This window comes from Notothenia rossii (genome assembly GCF_949606895.1).
Source record: "Notothenia rossii genome assembly, chromosome: 4".
Classification (NCBI taxonomy): domain Eukaryota; kingdom Metazoa; phylum Chordata; class Actinopteri; order Perciformes; family Nototheniidae; genus Notothenia; species Notothenia rossii.
The window spans coordinates 72,251,672-72,275,029 of NC_136902.1; the positions used below are offsets into that span (position 1 = coordinate 72,251,672).

A 23,358-nucleotide genomic window follows, 5' to 3' on the forward strand; every position below is an offset into this window, starting at 1 on the left:
CACGTGTCCTTTTTTTTTTTAAACCTAATTATTTGTCTCATGGTCTTGTGCTACCAAACCCCCCGTAGCATGATGAGGGATCACATTTTTGATTGCTTAAAAGCCAGTTCTTAAGATAGTGGTTAAATGTATGATAGGAGGTGTTATTCCTTATCTGTATTGGCATTGTGTTCCAAAGTGTTGATGCCCTCACAGAGAAACACTGTTTACCAAAGGAACTGGACCTAAGAGGGACTACACAGTCCCCTCTTAGGGCAGACCTTGTGGTTCTGCCGTTTGAATTTTTCTGCTGTATAAAAGTGCAGAGTGCCTAGCCGTTTATAATCTTATAATGAGTGAACTGGGAATGTCTGGATGAGGCCCAAGTTCAGGAGGCCTTCAACTCACAACTCCGGTGGAGCTTTTCGGGCATCCCTGTGGAGGCTGGGGACATTGAACCAAAGTGGGCGGTGTTCAAAGCCTCTATTGCCGAAGCCGCAGCGGGGAGCTGTGGTCTCAAGGTCTTAGGTGCCTCAAGGGGCGGTAACTCTCGAACCTCCTGGTGGACACCGGTGGTCAGGGATGCCGTCCAACTGAAGAAGGAGGCCTTCAGGGATATGTTATCCCGGGGGAGTCCTGAGGCAGTTGCAAGGTACCGACAGGCGCGAAGGGCAGCAGCCTCAGCCGTGGTAGAGGCAGAGCTGGAGTATGACGGGGGATCAACATCAATCTCCCGGGGGGGGTCACTGAGGTAGTCAAACAACTCCACAGTGGCAAAGCCCCGGGCGTGGATGAGATCCGCCCAGAAATGCTGAAGGCTCTAGGTGTTGAGGGACTGTCATGGTTGACACGTCTCATCAACGTTGCGTGGAAGTTGGAAACAGTACCGAATAGGGATGTAACGATACCAAAAACTCACGGTACGATAATATCGCGATAACAAGCCCACGGTACGGTATTTATTGCGATATTGAATAATAAAGGGAAGAAGAAAAAAAATCTGAATTTTTTTTCAATAAAACATTTTTTTACTCGGAAAAGTTTTTTTTATTACATAATAAATCTGATTTTTACAGCATTTTTGTAGGATAGCAGTATTTTAAAGTGTCAAAAACAAAGTGACAGTAACAGACTGGAACAAGAAAACCAGTGTTTTTGTACCTACTAGTACTACCAAACAAAGTAAGCATTTTCTTTATGCCACTGCATCTCACAAATAAACAAGGACATTTAAAAATCAGACCCTGCAATAAAATAAATCAAGTTTCACTTTAGTTTTTCAAGTAACTCAACTCAAACTCACTAGTCACTCACTCAGCATCATCAGACCGGTTTTTAGGAATATGAGAATGTCCACATTTCCAGGTATTTATAAGCTGGGATGTTTGGGCATTTACAATATCCCCTGCTCTGGAAAAAACTCTCTCGCTTGGTACTGATGTTGCTGGGACAGCAGTGGTCGCGTTAACCGAATATTTTATTTAACAATGACGGAAAAATCTGAAAGCAGTCTGTCATTTTGACAGATTAGAACAAACTCGGAACAGCACCAACGTTTCCCCAGAGCCAGGCTCTGATGTTATGCCGTGTTATGCATGCCCTCCAAAAGGAAATGATATAGTTTCCAAACCGTACTTTGCCGTACAGATCAATACATGTCTGGGAGGTCTTGCTTTACGCTGTGCGCGTCGCGCGAGGTGCATGCACACACGGCATAACACCGCCCCCCCCCCGCTGACAGTTCACGAGCATGCTCTATCGTGAACTTTTCAGACCCGACGGGTAATAAGGGATTATGACGGATATTTTATGATCCTGTCTGTCGAAATGACGGACAGCGAAGAAGTCTAACGCCAGGCTTATTGACAGGGCGAGATATAAATATATGGTTGATACTTGTCAATGTCTCTAGGTGTTTAAATGAAGCCCTGTAAATACGATGTCCTTTTGTGTTATCTGTTGTTTTATTTTCATGTTGTAACCTACTTGCTGCCATGTTAGACAGGTATCTCTTGAAAAAGAGATCGATGATCTCAATGGGACCACCTGGTTAAATAAAGGTTTAAAAAAAAAAAAGTGTTTACAAAAAATAATATATTTTTTTTTAATAAATTTTTTTTGAAAATCGCGGTAGATTTTGTCAGTCTCACGACGGTATTGGGAAGTTTATTTACCGCGATACCGCGATATTCGGTATATCGTTACATCCCTAGTACCGAAGGAGTGGCAGACCGGGGTGGTGGTTCCCCTTTTCAAAAAGGGCATCAAACTACTCAGCCTTCCCGGGAAAGTTTACTCTAAGGTACTCGAAAGGAGGGTCAGGCCGATTGTCAAACATCAGATTGAGGAGGAACAATGCGGATTCCGTCCTGGTCGTGGAACGATGGATCAGCTTGTTACTCTCGCAAGGATCCTGGAGGGGGCCTGGGAGTACGCTTAACCGCTCTACATGTGTTTTGAAGATTTGGAGAAGGTGTATGACCGAGTTCCCAGGGAGTTACTGTGGGAGGTGCTGCAGGAGTATGGGGTGAGGGGGTCTCTACTCAGGGCCATCCAATCTCTGTACTCCCAAAGCGAGAGCTGTGTCCAGGTCCTTGGCAGTAAGTCGGACCCATTTCCGGTGAGGGTTGGCCTCTGCCAAGGCTGCGCTTTGTCACGGAGAATCTGAGCAGCGGGAGCGGTACTGCAGTCGCTTTACCGCGCCGTTGTGACGAAAAGGGAGCTGAGCCAGAAGGCAAAGCTCTCTGTCTACCGGGCCGTTCCTACCCTCACCTATGGTCATGAAGGATGGGTCATGACCGAAAGAACGAGATTGCGGATACAAGCGGCCGAGATGGTTTTTTTCCGCAGGGTGGCTGGCGTCGGCCTTAGGGATAAGGTGAGAAGTTCAGTCATCCGGGAGGGACTCGGAGTTTGACCGCTCCTCCTTCGCGTCAAAAGGAGCTAGTTGAGGTGGTTCGGGCACCTAATAAGGATGCCACCTGGGCGCCTCCCTAGGGAGGTGTTCCAGGCACGTCCAGCTGGGTGGAGACCGAGGGGTAGACCTAGGACCAGGTGGAGGGATTATATCTCTTCGCTGGCCTGGGAGCGCCGAATCCCCCAGTCAGAGCTGGTTGATGTGGCCAGGGAAAGGGAAGTTTGGGGCTCTCTGCTAGAACTGCTACCTACCCGACCACGGATAAGCAGGAGAAGATGGATGGATGGATGGAGTTAATAACGTCTTTAAGGGACTTAAAGGAGGTCTTCTGTCCCTCAGGTGGCCAAACATGATTGATGCATTTTAATGTTTTCAGCAGCAGCATTAGGCCTTTATGATACAGACAATGTTGACATATCAGTAGGAAAAGGATAGACATAAATAGTGCAACTACTGATGGCTGAAGCTTTTCAGGATCCTGGTATTGTGCATACTAATTCACTGCTACTCACATTTATAATATTTCATTAGTAGTAATCAAAATAATTTCAGAAATGCCTAAATGTAGAAGGGTTTTTTGTTAACAAGAAACTAATGCATGTCTTAAAACTGACTTTTTGATGTGGTCAAACAGCAAGATTAGGCTATCTAGGATTGATAGTTGAGTTTCTTGTAAGATCCCATTCTACTATAAACTGCGTAATTTAACAATCATATTATATTATTAGATGCAAGCCAAACCATAAGAATTATAGTCGTTTTTTCTGGGTTTATAACTTTCTTTCTTTTTTATTAGCCACTTATAAATGCTTTCACAAACTGCTTCAACAAATACTGCAACAGGATCCTATGTCCCCATGCACTGAAATATGTTAATGACAAACATCATGGTGTATGACGATAGCATGTAAATAATGCATCTCTGGAGGAATCTGGCATGAATCAAAGAGATGTGAACGGGGCCAAACACTTCAGATAAGGGAAGAGCATCTCAGAGATGTTGTTCATCATCAAGTTTAATGATAACAAGAACTGAAATCTGATGAGCACATTCTTAGGTGAGGGGAGAGCTATTTTATTCTAAAGGTTATATGTGTGTTGAATCCAGTAAAAATAGTCTGTTCAAATGGGTGGATACAAAATGGAAATAATTGTATATTTACAAATGTTAGGTTTTACTTTAATTATCCAGCATTTACTTATTTACAGTACCCTGCTCTTTAGTTACGTTGTATTCTTATTCCTTTTCAATTGTCATTGTGGTTTTGTGAGGATGCCCTTTTTTTGTGTACACATATTTAATGTTTTTTTTCTTACAGGTTTGCGAGAGAGGTTTGCTTAATAGTGCATATTTGCAGAATGCATACAGGCAATGCAACTTCACACACAAGCCTCTCTGTGATCATCAAGGTGTGTGTGGTCGTCCCTTTCTTCTGCGTCTTCCTCTGTTGCATTGTTGTCATGCTGCGCATCTTTGCAACTAACAGGCACTTCCTGGACAACTCCCGTTATATCCTGTTTGCCTACATGCTGTTTAACGACACTCTCCAGCTCTTGTCCTCTGTGATCCTTTTCCTCTTGGTCATTGGTCTGGTAACATTTCCTACTGTCTACTGTGTTCCTCTGCTGTTACTTTCCACTTCCACATTCATGAACACAACTTTAATTCTGGCTACTATGTCACTGGAGCGTTATGTGGCGATCATCTACCCACTGCAGTGCCCAGCCGCCTGGCGCTCTGACCGTATCTGGATCATAATTCTGTCCATTTGGTTTCTCAGCTTTATTTTCCCTATGATTGAATACTCTATTGGGGAAAGAGACCCTGCTGTGGATATCCTCTCCACACCTGTGCTCTGCAAAGCCTTTTATATCAACTCATCTCCAATCCAGGCATTGTTCCAAGCTGCTGTTAATATTCTCTTCTTTGCAGTAGTATCTGTTGTTATCCTCTTTACATACATACAAATTCTGCTGAAAACAAGAAAGATGAGACAGGATAAGGTTTCTGCGAGCAAAGCGAAACACACTGTGCTGCTGCACGGCTTTCAGCTGCTCCTGTGCATGTTGGCCTTCACTCTTCCCATCACTGAAAGTATCATGGCGCCACATGTCAGCTGGCCACCAGAGGATATCGCCTTTTTTAATTATTTCTGTTTCATCCTTATACCACGCTTTCTCAGCCCACTAATCTACGGCTTTAGAGATCAGACGCTCAGGGACTGCTTTGGAAGAACCTTTCTCTGCTGCTCAAACAAAGCCAACCCAGTGTAAGGGGCAGGCTGCAGAACAATTTACCTGTTTCTGGAGCTGGCTTATTTAGTTTTGAGTTCTCAAATGTAGTGCACAAATGTAAAAATATCTATGTGTGATGTTTAAACAGAGTTTCTGCAGGTTTTTGGATCATCATCATTGAGAAAAGTTCCATAAAAATAGTTTTAAATCCTATTTAAAAGTATTCAAGAAATGTAGTAATTAACAATACTTTTGAGAAGCTGTATAAAGCTCATGTGCAAGTGCTGATTTTTTCAGAAACTTCAATACATTTGAATGAATTACTATTTTTTTCAGTCTGATAAATCCATTCATCCATTTTATACTAATGTTCTGTATCCAAGTCACATTCATTTAATTAATTGTAAGAAATAATTTGTACACAAATCTGGGAAATTAACCTCTGGTAACCTCTAAAAAGCAAACATTGTAGAAACCTTGGCACTTTTGCTGACAAGATCAACAGCTGGTTATAGATTGACTGTTGTTAAACATAAACTACTGTAGGCACTGACTGTTTTTGTGCCAGCTGCATCAGAAAAGAGAATTCAATTTTATGACTGCATTTTAGATATCTTACATAAAGTCTGGCATCTGCTGCTGGTATTCAATCTCTTATATATCATGAGCATGCAGGACTGTGTGTGTGGTTGGTTGCACTATAGCTAATGGTTCAGGCCTTCTGTAGGGAGTAAACTGTTTCACAGATATTTAAAGTCATAAAATCACAAAAAGATAACATTTGTGTGCAGAATAGTACACTGCATGAAGAAATCAGAGTTCTGTCGTAGGTGAAAAACTTTGGTTTGCTACATACTGTATGCAAATAACAACAATGTCATAATTGTGTGTCAGCCCTCATGTATATTTCAAAAATATTTCCATTGCATGGTGGTGACATTATCCATATTAAAATAATAGCAAATACAAAGTTTACCCCTTCAAAATGCTGTCCCAAATGTGCAAATTACACCTGTGAATGTGTCATGAAAGTATGTTAAAATAATGTTTTGTACTACTGTACTACTAACTCAATATTTTCATTCCATAAGAAAATAATAAATAATGTATTAAGATATTTGCATTGTGGTGCATTCATATCACTAGGTCTATAATAATGTTATGAGAAAACTAAAATCATTTTTTTGTAGGAAAATATTAAAGTGGTCACTTGTAAATCCTTTGTATTGGCCTATGTATTTGTGACTTTGGAGTACACACCATATACATTTCATTTAAAACTATTTATATATATATCAATAATATGTTATGATTATTAAAACATATTCACCACAATGAATTCATCTGCAGCTTGTTAATGGCAGTTTGGTTGCTATGCATGTCATTCACCTGCAGGTGTCGCACCGACTCCAAACATAATATCTAATGCATTAAATCAATCAATCAATCAATGTTTATTTATATAGCCCAATATCACAAATGTTACATTTGTCTCAGTGGACTTCACAGTTTGTACAGAATATCAGTATGACAATACGACACCCTCTGTCCTTAGACCCTCACATCGTACAAGGAAAAACTTCCAGAGAAAACCCCACAGTTTAAAGGGAAAAATGGGAGAAACCTCAGGGAGAGCAACAGAGGAGGGATCCCTCTCCCAGGACGGACAGACGTGCAATAGATGCCGTGTGTAAATTGAAAAGATAATACATTTGCAACATAGGTAGTCCAAATGTTTTGAAATGCATGTGTGTATAATAAGAAGATGAATCCACGAGGATATCCATCCAGGACTTATGATCCAGGACCGCAGCCACGACTCAAGATCCAGGACTCGCAATCCATGACACAGGACCGCAGGATCATCCATGACTCCGGATCCCGGCGTATATAGACACCAAAAAGAAAGAAATTTGGGGAAGCTGGGTTAATCGGAACATGAGAGTACACAGGTATAGACAGAGAGAAGGAAGAAGTAAGATGTCCCCCGACAAACTAAGCCTATATCAGCAAAACTAGGGGCTGAATCTAATCAGCCCTAACTATAAGCTTTATCAAAAAGGAAAGTCTTAAGCGCACTCTTAAAAACGGATAGGGTGTCTGCCGTCCGAACACAAACTGGAAGCTGATTCCACAAAAGTGGAGCTTGATAAGAAAAGGCTCTGGCTCCCATTGTACTTTTAGAGACTCTAGGAACAACCAACAACCCTGCATTCTTGGAACGCAATGCCCTAGTAGGACAATAGGGTATAATGAGTTCTTTAAGGTAAGATGGCGCCTGCCCATTAAGGGCTTTGTAGGCGAGAAGAAGAATTTTAAATTAAAGGTCCCATGTCATGGCCATTTCTACTGATCATAATTCCACAAATAAAAGAAATTGCCTTGCCATTGTTGAGGTATACTAGAATAGATTTATATTGTGCAATTTTCCAAACTCACATTGGTTCATCATACAGCATCTTTGTACAGTATGTGTATTCACTCTCTGTCCTACACGGCTTGTTGGAGTTCCTGCCCCCACCTCCCTGTGAGCCCACTGTGCTCGGATTGGTCAGCTCGCAGTGACTCGGAAGACATGTGCTACCAAGCAAGCGTCCTCGAGATTGAGAAACACCCTGTGTGTGTGTGTGTGTGTGTGTGTGTGTGTGTGTGTGTGTGTGTGTGTGTGTGTGTGTGTGTGTGTGTGTGTGTGTGTGTGTGTGTGTGTGTGTGTGTGTGTGTGTGTGTGTGTGTGTGTGTGTGTGTGTATTGGTCCATTTGGGTATGGTCACGTCACCATACCCAGGAAGAAAAAAATGGATAGAGAAAAATCTCCAATGAGGCGTTCTGGGGCAGCATCGACATGTTTTTTCAGTGTTAGAGTTTTACTCGCTACAGTGTATACTTTGAGGGTTTGTGACTCTGCAGACCGTTTACATGAATAAAAACCTTCATAGCAGGTAATAACCGGAAAAGCATGACATGGGACCTTGAAACGTTTCTGCCATTGAGTAACTCCTAATCACCAACAGTAAAATAATAAAAATATGTAACATTAAAGCGGTGCATAAATAATAGCCAGATGTAATGCTCCTCGTGTTCATTCAGGAATATATACTCAAACTGAGTGTGCAGCTCGTTAAATCAGAAACAGTCTGCACACAGTGGCACATAACCCAAACCCCATAACGTTTTATGAGTTCTTGTCATCAATAGTGCATATAAACCTGTCGTGCTGTAATGATACAAGTATTGTCCTGACTGAATTCAGGCTGCAGGTCATACAGAAGGGGAAAGCTGATCCCAGAGCAGAATGAGGGAGATCCCCGTGTGGACTGCAGAGGCATGTTGAAGCTCCTGGAGATCCTCAGAACAGTTTAGGGCAGGGAGAGAGGAGCTCACCCACTGAAACTGCTGCTGAAAAACCGGAATAAACGTATTATCTGCGCTGGAGATGAAGTGCTCCACATGTGTTTGCTTCAGCTGGAGTCTTCTGACTGTTGCTGTGATCCCCGTGTCTTTAGGGGAAATGTATACGTCGCTGCTGAACGTGAAGGAGGCGATCAGCGTTGAGCGGAAGCTGATCGATTACTTGAAAACTTACATTGACCACGAGTCAGAGAGGCTGGAGGACGTGAAGCGGTAAGTGAAACTCTGGAGATGCAGTTACACTTTTGTGGTACCCCTAGAGCTCTGTGGATGCAAAATCCTGAAAAACAGTGACAGTGCACATGTTTCGTGAAATTTAAAGGACTAATTCACAGCCACACAGTTCAAGGAAAGTCTCTTTAAATGAGCAAATAAAAGACTGTGATCATTTGTGTGGCTCATCCACAGTTGAACTATGATACTGTATCTTCCCATTTTTAGACCAACAGCTTGAAATCTGCTATTTTATTAACAAATATATAAAAAAAATACTTCAGCCCAACAAACTAAAACATTACCACCTAAATAAATGATCAGTTAATAACTGATTTCCATCTTAAAGAGATGTATTTCTTTACAATAACACAATGTAAGCTATAGTGTTTCTTTACATGAAGGTCTTATCAGCACAATTTCTTCCAGTCAAAAAACCTTTATTGGGTTGGAAACACTATGAGTCATGACTGATACCAGGGACGTGCACACACAGACATTTTGGGGGGCGGGGGCTCAAGTGAGAAAAAGGGCACTTCCCATAATCATTTATAAAAAAAAAATTAAAAACAAAAAGTTAAATATAGTTGCACATCTCTGACTTACTGACCAATTAATTGTAATACCCTCACACTCACGCAATTGTTTAATACTCAAAATAATTCTACAAATGGTCTTCTTTAGTATTCACTAAGCACAAGAGCAGACAACAAACTAGTACAATTAATAGTTATTAAATGAGCAGCCAACAATCAAAATTATGAAGTTACAGTTTAAAACAGCAGTAGATACTGTATATATTCAAGGGCACTTTCTCTGGAGGAAGAAAAAGGGCAGGGGCTCAAGCCCACTTTGATGTCTATGTGTGTACGTGGCTGACTGATACACTCACCTCTAACCATTTTATGCCCATGATTAAACCGTTTCTTCCAGCCCTTTTGACCATGAAATCTTTGTGGTGTGAGGTTGGAAAATGTGTAATGTCATGCATCAGCTTTATTCATCTGTTTCAATAATGTAAAAATGATGATCATAAAGCTGCAGATGTAGCTTTCCTTCTTTCATATTAAAAAGTCTAACTCTATATTATTCTGTGGCACAACAATTTATATCCTCATTTGATATACAACCCTCAACCCTTAGTGATGTGATGTGTAGGCCTATAGTCATTCTTCACTTATTTATTTTATTAGGCTATTCTCATTCATTGCCATTGGTTTTACAGCTGCTTTCTCCTTATTCTTCAGTCCTTTTTATGATGCATTGTTGTTTATTTCAGTGTATTGGCTATATTAAGTTCAAGGTTTTATCACTGTTTATACTGTTTTGAACCAAATTACAATACACTGAAAAGGTCTTGTTCTATATTCCTATGGATCGTTTTATTTTCTATGACCAATTTGTATTGTTCTTCAAGATCGCCTTAAGGTTCCTCACCTGCAACAGGTGAGACTATCTGAGCACATAGTCGCTTCTTCCTTTTTGTAACCATAGTCTACAATCTTCCCTGCAGCTTTTATGCCAAAGTGTCAGACCTGCACACTGAACTTTACAAAGGCCGGGCGACTGCGATGGCCAACCCTCTGGTGGCTTTCACCCTGATCAAGCGGCTGCATTCAGAGTGGCTGAACGTAGTCCACAGCAACGAAGCCCAGGAGAACACACAAGGTTGGCTCTCTGCCTTCTTTACAGACACATCTGGTGGTGATAACGCCCCCTACTCCTCTTCTCAGCTGTCCACCCAACCCCCCAAACTCACCTTTTGGCCCTCTGCTGTCCAGCCCTCAGGTCCAGTTACAAGAAGGAAGAGGCGGATCTGCCCAAACTGGAAGACCTCCAGGGGGCCGCCCAGGGGCTGATGAGGCTGCAGGATGTGTATGTTCTCCAGGTGGCCAGCCTCGTAAGGGGTCTTTTCCAGAGAGTGACTGAAGGCCAGCCTATTGATATCTACAGGCCTGCGGTGCCTGTCCCGCTGTCGGGGGATGACTGCTTCCTGGTTGGAAAGGTACACAATTCATTATTTTCATGTAATTGATTTTAGGTTATTAGCCTTGGTGGAAAGATAATCTGCAGAAAAGTCGCCACTGACATACGTATCTTTAGGCTATATATGATGTTATTAGATTTGAACAATGCATCAATGGGGAACTGGTTGGTTTATATAGCCTTCGCCTGTAGGTAGCTTAGTAGAGAGGCAATCTAGATTCCCAAGATAATTCTGAGAAGACATGATACTTTTAATCAGAGAGGAAAGTGGGGAAAAAAACAAAGTCCTGCGACACACATTTCTGTGTGTTTTTTTTAAACTTGACTTAACTTTTTGGTAAAATATTTTTGAGATGACTTCTCTTCAAAACACTTAAAATGAAACCATCTGCCTGAAATAACTGTAGGTCATAATTAGATACACCTTTTTTGTAAAAGAAAGTTGGAAATCAACCAGTAACAGCTTGCAAATAAATGTTGTTGAGGAAAAAATGTGTAAACTCTTAAACTGAATGGAGAATTTGTATCATGTGATGTAAAATAGTAGGCTTATGCACCGGAAGGCTTATGTAAAAAATTATTTTTAAGTGCAGTTCTTCAGTAACTCATTGCTCTATTGCCCATTTATGGGCTCTATTAATCCTAAAATGCAGAAGAAAATGTCGGTCCTAATAAACATTCCATTTTAAAGGTCTGCAAAATACTTTTATTCCTAACCTGTCAGTCATTGTGTGGTGGGAATCCAGACAGTCAAGTATGGAAAAAGTGAAATTCTTCCCATTGCGTGCCTGGGAATCCGTTCCATGGGAAGATGAATATACTATTACATACAGAAGCAGAATGAAAGAAAAAAAGGTTTTCCCAGCTATAAATTAAATGTGTTATGTACAGTGTTAGGGCAGGGCACTGTGTGGGAGAGACGTCCTCCTGCCTGGAAAATACATTATCTCACTAAGCAGAAGCTTTTGGAGCAAAGAGCCTGAGCTTGTCTTTACTCGTACTGAGGCTGAGATTATCTGAGACAATCTTTAAACACTAAAAAAGTGAAAAAACTGCCTCTCTGAGAATATATATGGCCGTTAAACTGTTACTCAAACCAGCAGGGTTAAAAGAAAGACGTTTTTAGCTTGTCGGCGATTCTGCCCTCAAGCTATTCTGAGATATGCAGAAATGTGCTTTTTTTGAAAATCAATTGGTTCTTTAGAGACTAACGGCTCCCAAATAGTGGGTTGCAATGTTGTGAACTGTGTGTGTTGGGGAAGATAGGTCTGTAAGTGTGTTTTTGGGGGGGTTACTGCGACACTGGAATTTTGTTTGTGTGCTGTCTGGAGGGTGTTGTTGATATAATCTGTGATAGGGGAGACACATGGCACCCTGTTTTATGTGGGTGCTGTCAAGCCTGTAGTCAGCACCTACTTCATCAAGTCAAGTCAGATACAAAACAGGTTTCAGACCGAGTAAAGACTTTCTCGGTGTAAAAACAATCAAGGTGTTTTATCAACAGACAATCCACAATGTAGTTGCTTGAAATCAGACAGGTGTACTCTCTTAGATTGACATGCTCACTGTGGAGCAGTTTGACTATTAAAAAACAAACAAATCCAGAGATGCATCAATTAGTCGACAAAATGGACTAGTTGAACCAAAAAGAATTAATAGTAAATTAACATTCTTTGGCTTTGGACCAGTGCTTGAATTGGGCCGGTACTCACCGGTACGCAGTACCGGCACTTCTGATTTTTACCCATGTGGTACCGGCACTTCTTACTGAGTACCGGCAAGGTGCCGGTACTCAGTAAAATGCCGGCAATATACGTATATTGTAAACGCAACGCAGCGCAAATGTGGGTCTGACTCTGCCTCACAGAGGGTGACTGGCTGTCTACATGACGTGGCCTGCCGACATTGCCACTTTCATACAGATCATACTAATGCCCTCGATTGGTCTCTGTGTGTCATTCAAGCTCGGGAGGGTGTGTGTTGGTGTATGTGTGGCGCGAGCGAGCGAGAAAGCGCGCGCACCAGTTACGTGTATTGTTGTTAGCATCTGGTGCTAGCTAGCTGCGCTAACGGATATAAGGAGCTGTTTCAACAACAAGGTGGAAGGAGAGTCCTTTGCTGTCAGACTGAGAGGCTGATAACTACAGCTCTGGTGAGGTAAATTACTCTCTGAGTCTTTAGATAGTTAACTTAGTTTAAGTTATCTCAGTGGGTCTCAAACGGTTCGGTCACCGTTTATGTAAACACATATTTCCATTTGAGGGGGTAGTGATTAGTAAAATATGCATGAATAATACAAACAAAATGTTAACTAGGTGAAAAAAGGTAAGATAAACTTGTTGAGAGCTAAAACTAGTCTTTGCTGTTGCTTCAAAGAGGAGCAGGGGGGAGAGGAGGGAGACAGGAGAGGCCGATTCAGGAGCCCAGACACACTCACAACTATAAATGAACCAAAAACAAATAAATAAACAAGTTTCAATGTTTTTTCATATTGGATATTGTATGTTATTGGTTATGGCCATGTACTTATGATTTTATGATTATTTAAATGTATACATTTTTGTTTCATATGGGTGTAGTCTCTTTATTTCCCCCTCAAAGTGCACCAGATTGATGCATTTAAGTCCAACATTTTTTTTTAAATCTTACCGGGGGAGCATGCCCCCGGACCCCCCTATAGGATTTGAGGCCCGGCCCCACTGTTCCCAAATAGATTTGCAATTTTTTTTAAATAGTAACCCATCTCCATATGTTTCTTTTTGGGTAGTAGATTTAAACTAGAGGGCTATCACTTTGTGCAGCAACGCTATTGACAAATAAATCCAGCAAAATGGCACAAAAAACTGGTAGTGGCCTCAGGGACGAGGAGTCATTTAACCAGCCAGTAGGAGTCAAGCTTTACTTTCTTTTATATCCATAAAGAAAAAGTAAATCTGTTTACAGTTGTTTCATTATGGATGTTGAGAGGTATCCATAGATCTCTTCATTTTGCTCTCAAAGTGCACCAGATTGATGAATCTAACTTCAATATTCCAAAAAAAAAGTCCCCGGGAGAGCATGCCCCCGGACCCCCCTAGACTAGAGGGTGTCGGGTCCACTCCCCACTTATAAAAATAGCACTTTACCACTGCACCCCCTGTAATCTCAGATGCACCCTGAGTCATTTTGTTTAAGTACAGTGAGCCGTTCTGAAATATACAGTAAAGAGACAAACCCACCAGCATTATAGGATATACTATGACTTTGTGCGAAATACTTGTTGCTGATTTAGAGTACTGGCACCTTTTTTATTCCAATTCAAGCACTGCTTTGGACTATTGGACCGACTATTATAAACTTTATTTAAACCGCTAATCTCATCATCATGAAGATCAATATTTCTTTCGTAAGGTTACAGCAGAATAAATAACAACAAAGATACACAAAAAAATACAGCACCCACAAAAAGCATCAAAACAAATCACAGACATAATTAAGTAGGTACAAAATAAAAGGATTATATTCATCTAATGGCATAGTTTCATGTTTAAAGTTGTTTTATTGGCTGTAATTTAGGTCACATTTATGGATTCCTCCTACCTGCCATCAGTGGAAGATGCCAAGTCTTTATGTAGCAGCTGATCGCCTTCTTCACATTCAGCAGCGACGTATACATTTCCCCTAAAGACATGGGGATCACAGCGAAAGTCAGGAGACTCCAACTGAAGCAAACACATGTGGAGTACTTCATCTCCAGCGCAGATAATACGTTTATGTAGCAGCCAAATAAATCAAGCTTGGCAGGGTGACAACACCAGCTGAATGAACAGATACAACTGGTTAAAGAAACTGGTCTGATAAAGCTGCTGCCTAGGGCTTTAATTTACGCTAACTGACTACTGCTAATTAGATTTGACTAAAAAGAGGTCAATAATCAAACCTGGAACCCATGAGTGCATATGGACCAGAGGCAGATGACATTAAGTTATTAAGAGCCTGAATACAACCAAACATTGGGAATACTTTAGCCACCGTTTGAATGACTGGCTGTAACCCTGACGTTATTTTACCCAGGTGGCCTACGAGCAGCAAGACTACTACCACTCGGTGCAGTGGTTGGAGGAGTCGGTGCGTCTCTTCAGGGGCGCAGGAGGCGAGTGGATTCCAGAGAATGCAGGCACTTTAGAGGATGCTCTGGATCACCTGGCCTTCTCTCATTTTAAAGTAAGTAGAAGGACACTTTGGAAATATACATTTGGAAGTTGACTGATAGATTGCCCTGCCCTAAATTCCTCTCATTGTTTCAGACGGGAAACATCTCCTATGCTCTCAGTTTATCCCAGGAGTTACTGCATCATGGTAATACTTTTTTATTTAACCTGCCCTTTTCCTTTAACCCTGTCTATGGTGCATTACAAAAATGACTTGTTTGAACTTGCCTGAACTGACAGTACTAAGAAGTATGCCCAGTATAATGTACAGTATTTACTCGTTTTTTCTCAGATCCAATGAATGGAAGGGTTTTGCAGAATGTTGAGAAATACGAGAGGCTGCTGGTTAGGAGCCCACCCTTATCAATCACAGACCATCTGAAGAGACCCACCTCAAATAATTTAAGGACCAGGGACACTTACGAGACACTCTGCCAGACCCAAGGCTCTCAGGTATTCATCACCATTTATCCTTCTGAAACATACTGTGTTAGCAAATTAACTGGAAGGTATCACGGATTAGTTAATACAGCAAAGTGTTAAAGCAAATGTGCAATGGAATGAAATCTGCTTTTTCAATAGCAGATGTCCCTGATGGATTATACCAATTAATCTAAATTCTCATATGTTGTTTGTTTGTCTTTGTACAGTCTATGTTAGAAAAAAATATCAGGTATAGTCAGCATTGACTTATGCTGGATGTGTAATGTTAAAGAATTCAGTTTATATGGATCTTATATGGATATTTGAGCTAAATGCTAACATCAGCATGCTCCCCATGACAATGCTAACGCTTATGATAATGTATTTTATGTAAATGACCATCTCAGTTTTGTGTGTCAGCATGCCAATATTGGCTATCTAGCTACAAAGTAAAACTGAATCTGACGTGATGTAATGTGTAGTTGGTCATAAACCAAAGTATTGGATGAATTGAAACTCTTACATGATGATGGCATACCAAATGTCATGGCAATCCAACCAATATTTGTTAAGATGTTGTAATCAAATTCGACAACAGTTTGGAGTTTCAGCTCCAATGTTATTAAGATGTAAGTTTGTAATGGATATTTCTAGACCATAAAAAGACTATCAATATTATAATTCTTTGAAACTCCTGCGGAAAAAAAAGAACTAAGCTATAAGCAATTGTTTGCGGATGAAGAAGAAAAGATCATTCCTATTTTGTTCTTGTTAATGGACTTCAGATGTCTGATTCTCTTTGCAGCAAATGCATTTTAAAAACCCCAGACTATTCTGCGACTTCTTCACCAATGGAAATCCTGGACTGCTACTGCTGCCAGTGAGACGTGAAGTGCTGAGCCTGCAGCCGTATGTGGTCCTGTACCACAACTTCATCACTGACACAGAGGCTGAGGACATCAAGATCACCGCTCACGCAGGAGTAAGTGCATCTTCCTCATCACTTGAGGGTTAAACCAAAAAACATGTTTCTCCAATACGTCATCCTTATAGGAACTAAGGAAAAAAGCCATGTTTTTTCAGTTAATACTGCATTTTTTACTTAATCCAATTAGAATCTGAAATAGTTTTGAAGTCCCTTGTTTTGCAGAGTTTTCTCTCATGGGACTCACAAAAAGGAGGCTGAAAATATGTTTTCATGACAACAGAAAGAGTTCAAGTCAGTCAAAATCGACAAAAAGCGTTTGAAAATCGCCTGTATTTAACACTTTGCTATTGCCATGTAAACACCCCTTTTGTCTCACATTGAATAGTCTGGCCTATTTCTACTATTATTTTCCAACAGTGAAGATCCAATTGCTTTAAAATTACCCTGGGATATTATTTTGTAATGGCCCTTGTTAGTGTCTATTTAGGATATGTTACTATGTGGCTACTAGCAGGCAACCTTCCTATGTTGATGTTGGCTTTGTTGGTATCACATGGACATCTGCCATGATGTTAGCTTTTCATTCCTCTTAAATTAAAAATGCAATGAAATGATCAGTATTTGAGCACTGTGATGATTTTTGGAGGCATGCAGTGACGCATTTAAATGTTGAGAAGTTGTGAGAAAGCTTTTGTCTTTGTCAGTGGTGAACAGTGATTACCTACAGTACATCTGCTTTGGTTCAGTAGTTAAGGACACTCAATAAATGGGGGCATTTTGCACAATGAATATTTGCTCTTTTAAAACTTACATTTAGCTGATTATTCTTTTTTTGTTTTAAAGAGTGCATCGAAGAAGGGGAATAAGCTTGAAGCCAAGTAACAACATTGTGCTTCATTGTCTTGAATCAAGATTTAAATTAGTAAAAAGGTGCCTATAACAACACATATTTTGTAAACATCCATACTACCTGAGAATCTACTCTGCAGTGGGTCTCTGCTAGGCTTCTCTTACTGGAAAGATCCTATGGAGGAAGAGTTTGTCTGCTTCCCAACGTTTAGCTAGGTTTAAAGGAATGAGGGATATACATTACTACAAAAACTTGGCTGAGCGCCTCAAACTGTCCAAATAACCCCACTGTGCACCACTGTTAAATATTCAGTCCTCTCTGATGGAACCTCAGTATCTCAGTGAAACTCACTTCTCTTCTCATTTAATGAAAGCTGCAGTGCATCGTCCTCAGAGCTGACTTGTTACTTGAGGGAATATTTGGTGGGCTAACTCAATTGGTCCCTATAGCTTCTGTGAGGTTTTGGCATTGTTCAATGAATTTTCCATGCTGTGCTCAGATGGAAACCCCTGTACTTATTTCATCATTATGTCAGCCTTTGGGTTTATTGAAAACAGGCCCAGGGAACAGCATTCGTTTGGAGCATTCGCTAACCATAGGCAGGTTTCACATTCGGCCTCTAACACAGGTCTGTTGTGTGGAGTTCACTGACCTGGCATATATACTGTACCGCTTCCTTGATGATACATTTATGGAATAATAAGTTGTTTGTCAGTTTTTTTTTTACCATTAATGCTCTCTTCTGTGCGTTTTTAGAATTTAATGTGTCTCAGCCATATGGTATCTGGAAGTCATCAGGAGTTTGAAAATGAATCAGAAACGTTGTTTGACAAGCTTTTAGGAGAGAATAACATTGTACAAGTTTATGTTCACATTGGAAATTGGCATACATGTGAAAAAGGTCCAAATATAAACTCTATGGAGCACCCCTCCCTTTCATCAACTTTAGTGTGCATACGATTTTAGAAACATAAAAGAACATCAATTCGGCTCTCTTAATCTGCTCTTTTTATTATTATGTAGTAATTTACAATGATGTCATTGGAGCAGGTTTTTATGCTAATACTCACATTTGCCAGGGCCTGCAGCTTGACATTAAAGCTTGGCTGCTGTAACAAATACAAACTTATAAAATACTGTTTTCTATCTTTGCTGACAAGTTGAGACGATCTGTGGTGGCAGCTGGAGAAAAACAAGCAACAGCAGAGTACCGCATCAGCAAGAGGTGAAAATGACTTACCTTTGCATTAGTATTAAATGAAACACTTATCTGCGTGAAAATTATGTAAAAAGTAACTTTTTCATGGTTTCGAGTAGTTGTTAAACATAATTCTTATTCTAGTGCATGGCTGAAGGACTCAGCCCACTCTACAGTTGGGAAGCTGGACCAGAAGATCTCCATGCTCACAGGTCTGAATGTGAAGCATCCATATGGCGAGTACCTCCAGGTTGTGAATTATGGGATTGGAGGCCACTATGAGCCGCACTTTGACCATGCTACAGTAAGTTGTTGTACTTTTTAAACAAACTTTATTATATTGCTATAGACTATATTATCATGATATATTACTGTTTACATTTTCCAGTCGCCTTCAAGTCCAGTGTTCAAGCTAAAAACTGGGAATCGAGTTGCAACCTTCATGATTTATGTAAGTGATTTCTTACTTTCACCATATTCTGACCCTGTGTGACCCAGATAGCAGCCAGAGATTTTTGGGCAGGTTCCTGTTACTGCTGCTCCAAAGTCTAAATTAAAGACATAGAGGTCAGGCCTTTGCCAGGAGTGCTGCAAGACTTTGGAACAACCTGCCTGAGAACACAGTTTAGACGTGAGCTCAGTGCATAAAAAACACTTTTACAGATGTTCTGTCATGCAACAAACTAAAACCAAACTCTATTTTTCGTCTTTTGCCTCCATAATAACAGCCTTCTTTGCCTATTTTATATATTTAGCAACATTTAGCATTATTAAGAATTTCATTTTAAAATTTAAGTGGAAGAATGGCTTTCTGCAGGGCTATTTAAAAGACTGCAGCAGACGGAGAAGCTTTTCACAACACAAGCGCATAAACACAAGACACAACTCTGAAGGAATGTCCTTTTCCACAGCTCAGCTCGGTAGAGGCAGGTGGGTCCACAGCCTTCATCTACGCCAACTTCAGTATTCCAGTCGTGGAGGTAAACACTCTGCCAATGTCTAAGCAGCATATTTGTGTCATTTCTGCCTCAAGCTAGATTATTTCAATTTACACTGTGCCCCCCCTTACATTCTATGGAGCAGCTGTCAAAATGCTAAAGGGTCAGACCATAGCAACAACAACCATGAGATTCTTTATCCTACACAGTACTGCTATTGTAAAGTTGAGACTCAGCGGAGGTTGAGGCTGTATTTTGGTTATTAATTGAGCCGGAGCATAAGGTTTATCAGGACATCCCTGGGGTTTCACCTTACATTTTAGTAAGATCTCGCCTACTGGTTGTTTATACTGAAACAAATTATCTTAATAAACTGTTGAAATGAAATACTTACTAATATTATACTGTAACTGCAGGAGCTCTTATACAGTACTTGACATTCAGCTTTAACCAAGATAAGCTCTAACCAGGTTAAAACTAAATCTATTTTGATAAACAGAGATAGGTTAGCTATTTTCAAGCTTAATATATTATTATTAAAATAGCCTTTTAGCCTATCTATGGGGTGGATTTTTTACTTTTCTGTGTTTCATATAAGAACAAACTATCTTTTGGACTTTTTGGCCAACATTTTAAACATTGTGAAATTTGATTGCCATTCTTGAGTACTTTGGATACAAATATTGATCTATTAACCAAGAAAGAAGTTGTCAGATTAGTCAATAACTAAAATGGTTTAGTTCCCTAGCTAATAAAATGTTATATTTCCTTGTTTTTTATTTTTGCAGAAAGCGGCCATTTTCTGGTGGAATCTGCATAGAAATGGTCAAGGGAACGAAGACACGCTTCATGCTGGTTGCCCAGTGCTTATTGGGGACAAGTGGGGTAAGAGTCAGTAAACCCCGTATGATGTGATAGTAAACCAGAGCAATTTATCAGGCCCATGTTTTCATAAAGACAGATTTTGCCATTTTGTGCCATTATCACAGTCTATTTCCAGTGTTCAGCCCTCCTAGACAGGAGCAAATGTAGACCTACAACAGTTAGGCAACATATGTGCTGCATTATGCATTTAGAGATGATAGAGAGTGCAGTTCAGACTTCATCCTGAAAGCTGAACATCTGCTTCTGGTTGGCCCAGACCATCAAACTCCCAAAATGTGTGTTAGGGGCCCACTCAAGCCAGCACAATGATATGAACCCACACAAAGCAGCTGCAGGAGTATTTGGTGGTTATGTTGTTGTTTTTTGAATCCATAGACCTAACCTGAAATACATTTAAGGCTTTAAAATGGAATAATTGAAATGTTTAGAGGTGTAGTGTCTAGGATTTTGAGGGATTAATGGAATAAATTGAATATTGTATTTGTTACTAACATATCATTCATGAATAAACACCTTAAATGAACAATAGTAGTTACCCTAAAATGATCCCTAAATGTGTACGGGAGCAGTTTTTATTATACCTCAAGTCCACTGTAGGTTTTCCGACATGCTTGTAAAAGGCTGGAAGAAAGGGTGTTAAGTAGGTTTGAACTCTCTGACCTCACTGCTAGAATCCACTACATCCTACTCACTTGAGCTTTTAAAAGAAAAGGCAATCAAACTTTAATTTATCAGTGCTTGTGTCCTTAAGATATTAAAACATAGTTTGCATCTTTCCGTATCTTTCAGTGGCAAACAAATGGATCCATGAGCATGGCCAAGAGTTCCTTCATCGCTGCAGCCTGAATCCTGAGGAGTGAGCGGAGTGGAGCGATTGCTGGGCCCCTTTGGAGTACAAGAGCCAGCCTCCACAATTGAGAGGCACGTTTGCAGGCAGAGAGAAGGAGGGAGCCAGAACATAAGCCCACAGGCAGGGGAGGGTACAGCCTTATAGGGGCAGCCAGTGATTGGAGCCCCGGGCCCATGGGAGCCCGAAGCGTACAGTGCTGCAGTGGACATGGATAGCACAAGGCGGAGAGGCGGGATAGAAGAGGCTGTTGGCAATAATCCCCAGAGGCCAAAAGCTCTCTTGCTCTTACTCGCCAGGTTCTGCAGATGGAGTGAGGCCTCTGCCTTCACACACTGTGCTGGATTCAGTTAACTGTGCAGGGGCTGTTTGCTTCTCTCGCTTCAAAACGGACATTTTATGCAGCCCCTTTCCTACACTGGGCAAACTTAAGGGTCTGCCATCACATATCAACACAGCTGTACCTTGTGCAAACTCTAAGAACCTTCATTCTAATGTGTATAAGTTTACAAAGATTCCTGTGCCTGAATCACAGTGAAATGTTTATAAAACGATGCACAAGGAAAGGAGAATGTTGTGCAAGTCAATTTATTTATAAAAATGCTTTTAAGGGCTGGAACAATCAGATATAGAGTATGTGAACTTGTTGTACAGAGTTTTATTTTAAGGTAATATCTTTGTTCACTGCAGCTAAGCAACAGAGATTGGTTCAAGTTATTCTACAATGGGTCATCTCAGACCCCCGGACTGCAGCTCTGACTGGTGCTATGAGTCAAAGGATCCAGTCATTGTGAGCCTGCATGTTTATTACCAGCTGACTAAATGATATAGTCACTACTTCCTGTGAGATCATTTCTTTAAATAAATGGTTGTCTAATCATGGAACAGTTAAGCCAGATGTGTCATCCTCTTATTGAGCTTTAGAGGCTGGGCGTCAGTAATCACACTGTACGCCAAGCAATGGGAAACACTTCGGCTGCCGACTTTGTGGCTAAACTAACACAAACAATGCTGTCTGCATACCATTGAAAGGTCATATGCCCATCTTAAAACAGGGTGAAGTGAACACATTATTTGAATTCACTGTAAGCTTGGGCATCCTGCTGATGAATGAAGGAATCTGTGAGAGTGAATAATAAGGGAGTGACAGAAGAATAATACCCCGGCTTGCTCATCGTGATGAATGTTTTCCTTCAAGCACCCCACGGTGTACATAAACAGACGCACCCTTCAAGCTCATGCTGACAGAAAATATAAGAACAGGCCATATACTGGATGCTTATTGCACATGTCTGTGTGCACACTCAACAGCAGGACTTGATTATTTTAGCTTGGAGTGGATGGATAGCAACATGCTGCTTTTGGAAAGCTCTAATCAGTTTCATTGCAGCAATACATACCATTTTTTTTTAAAATGATAAAGCTAAATTAACACCATATTGTCAACAAAAGGTTGCATCTACTTTGGTCATATTTATAGAAACACATAATATTGTATTTTCTTGTACAGATAAGGAATATTTTATGTTCTTTGCAAATCTATATGCATACAATCTATTTATAAGAGATTATATGTTATATATAAGAAACAAAAAGGGAATTCCAGGAAAGCAAAACGGTTAAAATAATGTTTTTACAGGTCCCTCTTACAACCTGAAGCCTGACTTTTCCCTGAATTTCAATGGGCTTTATTTTGCACTCTTCCTATACACCCTAAGCGGCCCTCCCTGTTTCCATGAACACCACTACAAACATGGCTTTAGTGACTTGTTGCTATGCGATAGCAGTGCAAAAATACCTAAGCATACATGACTAGAGCATAATGTACCTCAACACACTGCCAAGTACATACAGTAATTCGTTTAACAAATTGGCAACATTCCAATCTTGTGGAACATGATGAAAAAAGTTGAAAAAAGCATCAGTGTTTGTGCACATCTGGTAGAAAGAATACTTGAGTAAACACGCTGACGGAAAGAGTGCTGACTGACAGAGGAGCTGCTAAGCAAAAGTCAAATAAAGGGAAGAAGTTCAGCACATATCATAAAATCCCAAGTTGGAGAAAAAAAAGAAAATCACTACAGACTCCTGTGAGTGGCTTCGTAGCTGTGATGGATCAGTGTCACCCTCTGCTGGTGATGTAAGTGAAGGCTTCTGTTTTTTTTTATCTTTCCTCAAACAGTCCAAAGACATGCAGCAATACGTTCATTGGCAACTCTAATTGCTTATAGGTGCAAATGTAATGTTAAAGAAATACCCTAAAATACTTTGTGTATCAATTACTAACCCTGTGTTACCTTGAATGCCATATACAGTAACTTAGTTTTTCTCGCCTGCGTCCAAAAAGAATGAATACAAAAT

General features: G+C 40.5%; 2 protein-coding genes across 2 annotated transcripts; both read left to right on the forward strand.

The window, feature by feature from the left end:
* Positions 1–4,270: 4,270 nt before the first annotated feature.
* On the forward strand, positions 4,271–5,170 carry LOC307034904 (odorant receptor 131-2-like; the record flags this gene model as incomplete). Its single annotated transcript, XM_079673830.1, has 1 exon — positions 4,271–5,170. The coding sequence occupies exon 1, from the start codon at positions 4,358–4,360 to the stop codon at positions 5,168–5,170; it is 813 nt and encodes a 270-aa protein (XP_079529956.1). The 5' UTR covers positions 4,271–4,357.
* A 3,239-nt stretch (positions 5,171–8,409) lies between these two features.
* p4ha3 (prolyl 4-hydroxylase, alpha polypeptide III) lies at positions 8,410–21,889 on the forward strand. The gene is made up of 13 exons (XM_079679192.1): positions 8,410–8,752; positions 10,266–10,420; positions 10,534–10,757; positions 14,792–14,941; positions 15,025–15,076; positions 15,221–15,381; positions 16,157–16,333; positions 18,290–18,354; positions 18,472–18,631; positions 18,716–18,778; positions 19,239–19,307; positions 20,054–20,150; positions 20,940–21,889. The coding sequence occupies exons 1-13, from the start codon at positions 8,565–8,567 to the stop codon at positions 21,008–21,010; spliced, it is 1,632 nt and encodes a 543-aa protein (XP_079535318.1). The 5' UTR covers positions 8,410–8,564; the 3' UTR covers positions 21,011–21,889.
* The last annotated feature ends 1,469 nt before the right edge of the window (positions 21,890–23,358 follow it).